Genomic DNA, 12,158 nt, shown 5'->3' with positions numbered 1-12,158 from the left:
CATTTGAGGAAGTTGTAGGCTGCAGTGAGGGCACCCCACAGCCTTGTCTTCTCCAAGCTGAACAAACCAAGGGACCTTGGCCTCTCATTGTAAGTCTTGCCCTTCAGGCCTTCCACCATCTTGGTTGCCTTCCTCTGGACACAGTCTAATAGTTTGATGTCCTTATATTGAGGCGCCCAAAACTGCACACAGAACTCGAGGTGGGGCCGCACCAGTTCAGTGCGGAGTGAGACAATCGCGTCCCTTGACCAGCTCGCAATTCTGTGCTTAATGCACGCTTGGCCCTTTGGTCTGCCAGGGCACACTGTTGACTCATATTCAACTTGCCATCAACCCAAACCCCTAGATCTTTTTCCACAGGGCTGCTGTCCAGCCTCTCATCCACCAGTTTGTATGTGTAACCACGATTGTCCCATCCCAGGGACTTGTCCCAATCCAGCACTTGCTCTTGATAAATTTCATGCGGTTGGTGACTGCCCAGCTCTCTAGTCTATCCAGATCTCTCTGTAAGGCCGCTCTACCCTCGAGGGAATCCACAGCTCCTGCTAATTTAGTATCGTCTCTGCTTTCTCCCAGACAGCCTTTCAGGAATAACAAAGTGTTTAAATGTCAGGAAAATAAATGTGCACAAAAGCATAGATACTAGCAAAAGAGGCAGAAGGCGTTTCTATGCTCAGAAAAACCTTCTGGGTGGTGCGGGAGCTTGTATCTTTGGTAGAGGAAAGCATATGTGTGGGCTAAAGTAATTGGCATTATCAGTGGATTAAACATGGCAAAGGAGGAGTTTGTGCTGGAGTGAGGAGAACCTGTCCAGGAGAGAGACTGCGGCTTTCACCTTTTAGACCCTTATTCTCTCTCCAGCATTGCAGTTCCTGTAATGTTTCTTACCTGTATTTCTCACCCATTCTCTGTTATTTATACAGAGTGCTTCATCAGTGCTTGATATTCTTGCAGCTGAAAGGAATTTCTGCACAGTGCAGCTGGAGTTGAGTACTGTGTTTCTTTATGGGAGAATCTGGAAGCTGTCCCAGGCTCTACATCTACCCCTGTGTAATTTGCACTTCAGAGACAGCCTGAAGTAGGAGGCAGAGGGCACAGCAGTGTGCACAATTAAAACATAACATTAGTGAGCCGCTTTTGCATTCTGAAAAACAGCTGGGGTCAAACCCCAGTTCCTCAAACAAAGACATTTCTGGCTGCCAGCCTTGTAAACAGCGAATCAAGCACCTGTGTTTGAGATGGAGCAGCTGTACATGTTTTGACTGTTGATTCATCTGCCCCGGCTAGCTACTTAATTTAGTGACATCCATAGAGAAAGGGAGAAGTAATATTTTACTGTTTTCTTTTGCCCAATTTTACTTTGTTTCTTGCTTTCCGTGTGGGAGGCAGAAAGTTCTCAGTTCATAGCAGGACTGAGTTGTGCTTATGCATTTACATGGAAGAAGAAAACCGTTTACAGAAGAAAACCGTTATCACGGTTTTATCTGTGGATAATGTCTCACCTGCCAGACACGCACCACTGCGAGGCCTTAAAGAGCTCTTGAGGGCTGCATTCGTTGAACACTTTCCTATTTGTATTTGTGCAGCTGCACTGAAGAGCTGGAGTGAGGCTCAAATGGCCAAGACACTTCTTGTTACTTACTCCCAACTGGTGGATGGGAACAGCAGGAAGTAGTAAGTGTAAAACGTCGCTGAAAATGACCATCAGTCTCAGATGGAGGGAAGAGACAAAAACCACTTCAGATTTGGTAAATAAACAAGAGGCGAGGGTTACAGCATCACCAATTAAAAATGCTTTTACCCTTTCTGGTGAAATTATGTTCCCATCAGCTGGGTACTAGAACAACATGTATGAATCTGGTAAATCCATCGTGTCCAGAATTTCTACCCATTTTGGTGAATTGCAGATGGTCTTTTAGGGAAAAAAATTAATAAATTCAAAGATTAAATACATGAAGTTTATCGTAGAGCAAAGTTGTCATCGTGAATATTTTGGCCTTAAAGGTAGAGAACAGTTGAATTTCCTGAGATTGAAAAAGAATGCATTTTATTAGGCTTAACGTTTTGTGCCTTTTAGCTACAATAGAATTTTGTACCTTTTAAGTACAGCTTACTTGGTTAATTAAGAAACTAAACACTTCACTCTAAAACAATCACAAGAGTCCACAATTGTGATTTTAAAGAAAAAAGAAAAGTATAAACCATCACAAAACTTTAAATTAAACCACCTGAAGCACTACTGTCTTGTTAATATGATTGTGATAGTGCCCGTCAAACCCAATGAAGGTTAACAAAATTTTGTGAGTTAACAATAAGCAAAATAGGAGCAATTACCCCAAAAAGAACTATACCTATACATAACCGACACAGATGCAATGCTTATAGTTACTTGAATGGTATTTTTTAAATAATAATTCGATATGTGCAGTGTTTGGAGAGCTTCTCTGTAATGCCAGCTGTTTGTTTTCACATTGCTGGTCTGTGAGCAGACGGCATCTTAGCCAGGAAGCAAAATTGTCCAATGGCTAAATAATAGTGAAAGACTTCAGTGAATTTGTGGCTTTCTGGGCAACGTATCAGGAAGCCTCAAGAATCCCAATACCAGTTTTGCTGCGGTTTGGGCGTGGAGGGCATCTGTCATCTGTTGGTTGCTCAGGGCGGCGTGGCCATGGGCCCTGCGGGTGGGCTGAGGTGCCTGGCAAAGGCTGGGGGCCTGCGAGCGCTGGAACTGGGCGTGCAGGTGAGGGTGTGCCAAAAAAGGGGTGAGTGCTCACTCTACAAAGCCTCCCTGCAGTACAAGTGTTCTGGCTGTACGCATAATACACATACACAATGTTCTGTAGTATTTTTGGTATTTTAACCCGTGAGGCTGACGTGGCCATTTCTTTTAACGTATATTGTGACATTGCAGTTTGCCGGAGTGGGTCGGAGCAGGGGCTACCTTCTGCTCTTATTTGTCCCTCTTCGCAGTCACTTGCTCTTAAATTCTTTAGTGTGTGCTTTGTTCTGCATATTGAGGATCGTTTTATCATTTCATGACATGTCCCCACCCCCCCGACGTCCTCCTGAAACTTGAGTGAGCTCCTCGCAGGCATGGAGATAGGCTTGGCTGAATACAGTCCTCACAGCTCATCAACTTCTTAGATGCAGGTAATATGAGCGCGTCCAGCTCCTCGCTGCTGTCTCCCTGCTGGAGCTCATGAAGGTAAACCAACCACAACAGAAATGAATGAGAGTTCAAGGCAAGTTGAAGTAAGGAGAGGAACAACAACAAAAAGAAGGATAAATTGAGCCCTCCTAAGGAAACAAGGAGTACTTTGTATCCTTTTGTCTTCTCATAAAGAAATCGCAGGATGAAATAACTTTTTGTAAGGATAAACTGTGTCTGGTGCCTTTACTTGCCAAGTGAGGGAAACAGCAAGAGAAGACTCCAGTGCTGTGAAGTGAAATTGCATTTGAAAATGTAGATTGTTTATGGAGGTCAGGACTGCCTGTGAAATTGGAACACCTTGGAGTCTTGGTTTGTATTATGAAAAATAGTTTGACCTACATCCAGTGCTGCAGGCAGTGGGCTGCAGTGTTCGGTCCTTGTGCCTTCCCAGGGGGGCAGAAGCCAGCACCTCCTTTCTACTCCTGACACGTTCTGGCCCTCTTTAAGTAACTGACTGTAGAGATGTGATAGTCTATTTTGTGCTAGAAAAAGTAAAGCGGAGACTTAACATTTTTGTATGCAGTCTGGTAAGGAGATAGAATACCTTTTATCTGTAATATTTTCTTTTTCCCATTCATTGATGATGATTGCTTGAGGTTGAAAGTCATAACAAAATTCAGACTGGATTGTTTCCCCCCTTTCCCTTCCTTCTGTGGACACTTAAGTGAATTTGCTTCGAAATATTATTTCAAAAGGCAGAGGTGCATGTTTATATCCCTTCGTGTAGTGGTCCACAAGTCATAAAGTTGCTTTGAAAACTCACAGGTCCAGATACCCAGTTATGACTAACTGGGGCAGATGCTCACCCCAAAGCTGGCTGTCTAAAATACTGCTGAAAGGCTGCCCAGGATCTTCCTGCTGGATGGGGGAGGTGTCTCGGGAGCCACACTGCACGAAGGAGGCCAGAAGAGCTGCCTCCTCTGCGTTGACATTGAGGAGCTCAATGACCTGGTCTTGCCTTCCCTCATTTCACTTCATGGTAACAGCTGGTGCAGAAGGAGCTTGTCCCACAGTGGACGAGCTGCCCCTGAGCTTTGGGCAAAGGTTTTTGTTGCTGACGTGGTCACAGGAGATGCAGGATGTCCTTGGGGCAGCTCAGTCCATCTGCGGTGGATGTGGCAGGGTACCACCAAGCTGCCTTAGCCAGCCCGTCAGGGCGCTCCAGAGCCACCCCATGGTTTGTTCCCTCCCTCCTCACAGAGCTTCAAATAAATCGGTCTTTGTGGAGAAAGTGACAAAAACGCGGGCAAAATGCTCTTCTAAGTAGTTGACTTTCTTTTGCTCAGGGAGCAGCTGAGGTTGCATCAAGTCCCGTAGGGGCTTTGCTGGATCCAGCTTCTCTGATAAATCTGACAAATGACCTTTATGAGTGTTTGTTTCTAAAAGGTAGGACTTAGGGGGAGATGAGATGTGGTGATGACTATGAAGTGATTTAAAAGCCTTTACACAGATCCACTTTCCTCCATCCCGGTACCAAGATCTCTGTCAATGAGAGAAGTACACATGAGAGAACACGAAAGAATATAAATTTTTAAATCGTTTAGAGGCCCAGTGCAAGGCCTGGTTGCCAACAAACTCATGTTTCCTTTTTTTGTTTGAAAATGTAGATCATTTTAGCCAGAAATGTTCTGGCCAAATTCTGTATTTACTCCCATGATAGAGTCCTCTCTACAAAAGGCCATAAGAGAGGGCAGAATTTGACCCATTCTCTGAATCTGCCTTAACAAGTAAAGAACTGTGATGATTCATTTTACTTTTTTTTTTTTTTCTGTGCACTCACCCTAGGTACAAAGACCATTCTGGGCTATATACAGCCAGGCTAAAATGCTTTTAGTAAATTTATTCAGAAAGGACTAATGCACCCTTCCTGCCAAACAGCTGGTAAATTGAAGGAAAATATTCTCCTATAGCTTCTAGGCCTGTGTGGTTTTTGTTTTTAAGAGAGAGAGAATATCTATGGTTTGTGCTTTCAGCTTTTCCCGACCCTCCCTGGATGGGATCCCAATAAAAGAGATTGTTCTCTTGTGCTGTGGGCTTGGTGCCATTCCATTATGTCTCTGTGTCCCTGCATGAAAATGTAAAGCTTTGTGTAGCACAGGTGGCTTTGATAAAAGGGGAAAAAATGTGCTTGAAAAGCCTTAAGCTGGTCTCTCTGTCCATTTTTCCCTCTGCTCTGCCTTTTGAACGTTCTGAAGTAAAAGTAAAAAAAAAAAAAAAAACATGGATTATTTCCAAGAGGGGGAAAGAATTCTGACTGATTCTGTTACTTTATATTAAACACTCAAAGTGATTTATTATAAACTTTGTTTTTAAGTGACAGCTCGAGGTAAGCGCGAAAATTTGGGCAGTCTTCTCTTTTCGATGGTTTTCCTGCACACAATGTTTGAAGCATTTACGTACACTGTAAAGCATATCAGTAAGAAAGAATCTTTCCTGGAGAGTCCTGCATATGCTAACCTGTTATCTGTTCCCCTTAGGACCATGATGAGTGTTTATTTCTCTTTCAATTAACTGGTTCTCACCCTGTCTTTTTTTTCTTGTGTTCGTCACTGCAATTTGTTCTGTTCTCCTTTTTCCTCCTACAGAAGAGATGGTGGAAGGAAAAAGTGCCATTCTCATAGGCATGAGCCAGTGGAACTCAAACGACCTTGTTGAGCAGATAGAAACAATTGGGAAGCTGGAAGAAAATCAAGGTAACGTTTAGCTTGCCTTACGTATTAATTTAAAGTTAACAAGAAAATCTGACTACTGAAGCAAACAGTTGTCAGATATCGTGTAAATACTCAACAGAAATCTAATTTACAGCATCCCATAGTTAAAATATTTACATAGACATGTAAATAGTACTTTAGTGCTAGGAAATGAGTTGCAATGATCTGTTTCAGGAGGAAGCTTCTTTGGAAGGCCAGATAATACAATTTTTTTTACTTCAGTGGGAGAGAGAAGGACCTAACTTCCTTGTCCGTCGGTGGTATGGGGCTCATGTATAATGGTGCTTGTTAATTAATCTAACTTTTTAAAGAATTTATTGGATTTGCCCGTTTTAAGACCCTTTTCAGGTGGCTTTTCTTTATGGATTTGCTACATGTAATGAATCCTGAAGATAGCTGTGAGCAGGTCTTTTTTAGTATACAGGTATATAAAAATAATATTTATCTGAGTCACAAACTTCTTGATTACCTACCATGAGAATGATCTATTTTGATAGTATTTAAGTGACAGGTAGACACAATACACACGGTGTATTTACAATTGTTAAATAGATAATGAGAGAAGAAAAACCTTCTCTTTTGCATTTGCTCTTAACAATGGTATCAAGGCCTCATGTTGCTTGGTAACTTCATGTGAAGTCAGAGATTCAATGGCAATTTGTAAGAGATACTTGATGTGTCGCAAATATGCCATTTTCTCTGCTACAAAGCAGCAAGAAAAATTAATACAGTATTGCATCAAATCTCAGTCTTCTAAGTGGCTTGCCAAGAGCCACCTATCCTTGCATTCTTGCAGATACTTATCTATTTCTTCCAGGGCTGGCAAAGATTTAGAATGCTTATTTTCATTTCAGCACCTATTATATGAGGATGGGTTTGTTTGTTTTTTTCATAGTGCCCTTTGTGTAAGGCGCTAAGGAAAGAGTTGTAAGAGACCGCTTTTAAGGGTTTCTGCTGTTAAAAACCAAGGCTGGTAAAAGGGTTATTGTTTGCATTATTGTGGTGGTTTGGGCTGAGCTGGACATTAAAATGTTGAATAGCTGCAGCAGGGAGAATGTGAGACCCAGGGTTGCATGGAAGATCTGTGCAGAAAGAAATGAAGCAGTCCCCTGAGTTACAGTCCATCCTTCTTCGTACAAGGGATTTCTGTTTTCATTTAATCTAATTCTCTGTGATGTGTTTTGTAAAAGAAAGACTTCTCATCCATTCTTTACTTCATTTCTGTTCACACACGGCTGTTAGAAGAGGCTTTAGAGCCGGTGTACCTAACTCAAAGCATTTGACGAAGCAGCTTACACGTAAGACGCATCTACATTCTGACATTGCTTCACATATGCTGCAAGTGTACTATGGCTTTTGGGTCACGGTTCATTGTGTTGATTTTGACCACTCTTGAATAGAGATGTCAGGCAAGGACTGAAGCTGTTAAAAATTGGGCTAGCACAAGTCTGAACCAATATTACATGTACCATATCTCATTATGCCAGAATTGAATTTCACTGCTTTATTAATGCAAAAGAAAGTAGAGCTCTGGCTGTAATGCACACTGCCGGTTAGAAATTTTCCCTAATCCACCCGTACTAAATACATCTGTTTTCTAAATAGGCGAGGCAATTACGTGCATTTCCTTCTTTCCTCTGCCATCTTATACTCTTGGATTTAGTCCTATTGATTAGCTACTTGTCGATTTGTTATTTTTTTAAATTATTATACTTTCTTTATTTCCTTACATGTGGTCATCTATCTTTATCTTCATGGAATTATCTGCCAAATGCTGATAGGTCGTGTTGCAGTGTTGTTAGTGCAGAGAATTATACAGTGCTTTTGATATAGCTTAACAAGACTGAATAGTGTTACCAATTCAGCAATTTTACAAAAGTCTGTGATTAGCAACCATCAGATACAAATGATAACGGCAAAGAGGAGGATGTTTGAAGGAAGTCTGTGTTGTCTTCTGTGACACAGTAGAACAATATTTCAGCCTTAGCCCAGTTGTTTATAGTAAAAAATTAAAAGTTCAGGTAAAGCTGGATTCTCTCTTTAAAAACATTCTGTAGAAGTGAGAAAGATGTCCTATATGGCTTCTTTCCCGGGGTACTTCATTTGTTCAATGGAAAGATGTGAGGAATATGGTCTGCTGATTCAGGGGAAAATTCCCCACCCGCGCCCCCACCCCCAAAGCTGGATTTTCTTAGGGCTCTCAGAGAATGATGAGTTCATTGACTGGTTGCAGAGAGCTGTGTTACAGTCCAGTGGTTTGGGGCCTGTGCAGAGAGCAGAGAACTGGTTCTTTTTCGTGGTTTAATAAATTGATTAATAAGCACATAATTATAGGCTCTTTTCAACAAATGATGATGTATGAGAAGATGTAGTATGCTCTGGGCACAGCTGAATACCCACTGGACGCTGCTTAGTTAAGTAATGCTACAGTTCTAATGTGAGACAGACAAGGTCCTCAGGAACTTTATAAATGGCAAGTATGTAATTTAATTCAATCTTAGATTCTCAATAAGTATGACTGAGAGCACTTGATCAGCACAACCTTTCTCATCAGAGGTAGAAATAAGTCTTTGGGGAAAAACTGGCAGCAGCATTTAAATTTATGAAGTTTTCATTACAGAAAATAACACAAATAGCAGTCAAGCTGAATTAAAAACTGATACAGCTGCATAAATTATGTTGATGCAGATGTCTTCCCTGTTGTGGAACAAACACGCATGACTATGATGCGTGAAAATGCTTAAATTCGCTCCTGGTGCAAAGTATCTGTCCATTACGTTTGAAGGAAAATTACGTGTACTGAGCACTAGGAACAAATTCAGCCTGTTGGATTTCAATGCTTTGCATTTCCTTGATCTATCTTGACTTCATATCCTTACTTTAAGTATATATTGTTAATGTTTGTGAGGTTGAAGTTGTTGGTTTGTTTTTTGTACTCTTGACACAGTGCAGTGAAGGTGAGGTGAGGAAGTCTTTGCAAGTACAGCAAAGACTTTGTATACTTCAAATACAATATATGCTTTATGTTTCATTACTTGAATTTCTGTATAGCGGGAAATGAGGTTACTATACATTCTAACTGGCAAACCAGGCCTATACTTGTTACAGAAAAGAATCAATCCAAGCTAGTAATTGCCATGTCAACTTAAACTTGTGGGGTGAAATCCTGGGGAAAAAATGCCATAGCTGCAGTAGACATTACCAGTGAGGTACAGGGTGAACATATAAAATCAAAAAATTGCTTTGCAGAAAAAAAATTGTCTGGAGACTGTGCTGAAGGCATCCAGACTCTCAGTTCATTAAGGACTGTGTTGTCTTGTTACTTGCGCAGCTAGTGTCCATGCCTTTATATTATTTCTTCCATCTGTTTTTTCTCAGTGGCATTTTTTAGCACAACTGGTTCCCTTTGAACAAAAGGAGACCGACTTGCATTGTGAGGGACTTCCTCTTGTCCAGAGGTGGTTTTTTGTTTTGTTTTTTTTCCCCATTGCCTGCTGTTCAGCTCTGTGCTTTTTATAAAACAAAAACAGTATTAGAAGCTGTAAGAGCTGCGGATTTCCAAGCTCATTTGTAGCTTTCACGATGCGAGTGAGTTTTGGGACTGTGTTGTCCCGTGGCTGCTGCGTGGCGGTTTGGCTGTGAAGGCTGTGTCTGTTCAGTGGCCGGCTGACAGCGGGTCTCACCCTCAGCCCTCCGCTGAAGTGGCAGGACCCAGTGCAGCAGTCAGGCTGTATTTCGTTACAGTTGCCAAATATCCCAGAACTAAGTTTTCAAAGCTAAGGTTTCGGAATTTAGCAAATGCCAAGCTTGCGATCTTAACGCAATCTTTATGGATCTCCTTTGTGTATTTGCCCTGTCATACTGTTTTATTTATTTATTATAGGAGTGCATTGTATGTGTAGCGGGTTTACTCACTGACCTTGACATGGGTAGAAGGAGAGCTCTTGTCATTAGCGATGCCGGGAGAGTTCCTGAAGGAAAGTTTGCCTGGCAGCGAATGGAAAGTGCTTGTGCATCTATCTTGTCTGTGAATAGATTTTTCCTACAAAAGCTTCCATTAGAAATCTGGAGAAACGTGATGATTATCTCCAGAAAAATAGATGGATGTGTGAGTAGGAAGGTTGAATTTTACATTATGTATTAAAATCACGACAGCAGGATATTTGCAGTAACGTGAATTTGTGGTGTAGTTGTGTGATAATAGGTAATTGGCCTGTTCTTTTTGCTCACTATTTCCTCTAAGGAAAAGAAATACACCTCTTTGTAAGATGTGATAGAATTAGATAACGTCTGAAAATCACTGTGTGCAATTTCTGATTCCTTTGACTGTCTCGTCTTGCGCAACTCTTGGTTCTCAGGAACACACAATTTCTGGCTTTTACCACAAGGTGTTCTTAGTATCCGAGGGCAAATACACTTGGGGATAAAGTTTGTATGCCCATTAAAATGGCAATGGGTGACTTTTCTTGTTCTGAGCCTTCTCAAAGTGATATTGCAGTAAAGCTACGAAATTGCTTAAGACAAATAAGGGAACCTCGACCTCAGTACAAAAAGCAAAACTAAACCTGTCTGGCTTTCTCTCTCAAAAGACCATATTGTATGACAGGACGTATGTTGACCTCCAGTGTTTTAAGTGACGGATGATGATTAAGAGCTCATTTGGAAAGCAGCCAAGTTTTATTGCTCTTCTGGTCCACAAAGAATTTATTGGAGATGCGTGGAAGTGTCTGCCTCCTTATGCACATTTGCTGCAGGCTCTGATGAAAATGACTTCAATTTTTCCTTAAGGGGTTTAGCCGGGTCTGGGGCCTGGCCAAGTGGTACAGAGAACTGCGCGTCGAGAACATCAGTTAAAATTTTATCTGTGTGAGAGCCAACAGTTATAACCATCTGAGGTCGTTTTGTGACCTCTAAGAAACAGGTGGAGGAGCATTCTCATTGCCAGTCCTCCCCTCCACAGCCCCACACGCCCTGTCCAGCCCCAAGTAATTAATGCTTTTTGACACTGACTAGCTCTTAGCTGGATGTTCCAGCGAGGAGCTGGTGGACTCCAGGGTCTACGGAGTCTGAACTATCATCTTGTTTATGGAGGTAAATCTGCTTTGATAGGGGTGGCTGTTGTTGAAGCAGGGGAAAGGTGTTTACGTTGTCTTTGGGAACTGGTGTTTCTAAGGCCCTGGTTACAACAGTATCGTTCTACAGATTTGTATTCCAGAGACAACCCTTAGCTATTCTGTTAAGACAGCCAAATTCTGTGCTTGGTTACTGCATGAGTCTCAGTAAAGTGACTGTGGTGCACATAAGGCAAAACATAAGAATTGGCTCCTTATTGATGAAACACTTGTAATCCTGACAGACGTTATTTGTAATTAATTGCAGTAAAAGGAAAATGGATCACATCTGAATAGTGGCTACTCTATTAATAATGAGACCCTTGTTTTCTAAATGCAAAGTCAATGCTTGGCATACCTCAAAAATGCTGGGTTTTTATGCTAGCAAGAATGTAGAGAGTGCTCTGTTGCCTTTTGAAATACTCTAACTGAAAAGTTGATGAAAATTAGAATGACTAATACTTACCTCCTGTAATAACTGATTTTATGTTTGTGTATTTTTAAGCCGTTCCCACTTAAATGCAGTGATTCTAATCACCTATTACCTTCTGTTTGATTTGTTTGATCCGTTTCATTCGTGTTCAGGTGCCTGGAGCTCCTCTGCTTTAAGGTTGGTCCAACTTAAGTGAAATTAATGTGTCTACACTTGGTGCAGAGCAGATTTGTGTCCTAGACAGGAGTTTGGTAGTCAAGACTTCTTCATTCTTTTCTTTCTTCTCTTCTGACACTCTGTGGTCTTCCGTGCAGCTCATACTCAAATATATTGAGATATATATACTTTTTGACTTATCCACTATAGATAACTTTTGAAAATGTGGGGTTTTTTAACCTTTCTTCACACCCTGCTGTGAGGATATGTTTGTGTAAGCTTATGACTTATGTTGATTCATTGGGATAGTTCTACTAGATTTTTAGCAGGGACTTGAACTTGGGCTTATTTTAGAAGGGCTCCATAAACACTTGTGTGTTGGCTGTTTTGCGGTGAGTTTGTCTCTTTTGAAGTCTTCCTGGGGAAAAAAAACCCCGTCACATTTCTGTGGATAATTTTGGTTTTAATATATTTGTATTTTCCAAAATGTTAAACGTTAAAAGAAGACACAAATGCATACAAAAAAAGTGAAACAG

General features: G+C 41.3%; 1 protein-coding gene across 3 annotated transcripts in view; it reads left to right on the top strand.

Annotated features, from left to right (window-relative positions):
• The window catches only part of PITPNM3 (PITPNM family member 3), a 92,815-nt gene that overhangs the window by 26,346 nt on the left and 54,311 nt on the right, over nt 1-12,158 (top strand). For all 3 annotated transcript variants that reach the window (XM_063340611.1, XM_063340610.1, XM_063340609.1), the window contains one exon: nt 5,797-5,904. In XM_063340611.1, coding sequence (XP_063196681.1) covers nt 5,797-5,904 — 108 coding nt within the window. The remainder of the gene's footprint in view (nt 1-5,796; nt 5,905-12,158) is intronic.

Source organism: Chroicocephalus ridibundus, chromosome 7 (genome assembly GCF_963924245.1).
Source record: "Chroicocephalus ridibundus chromosome 7, bChrRid1.1, whole genome shotgun sequence".
Classification (NCBI taxonomy): domain Eukaryota; kingdom Metazoa; phylum Chordata; class Aves; order Charadriiformes; family Laridae; genus Chroicocephalus; species Chroicocephalus ridibundus.
Note: the sequence above shows the minus strand (reverse complement) of the source record. Positions and strands in the feature narration are given on the sequence as shown.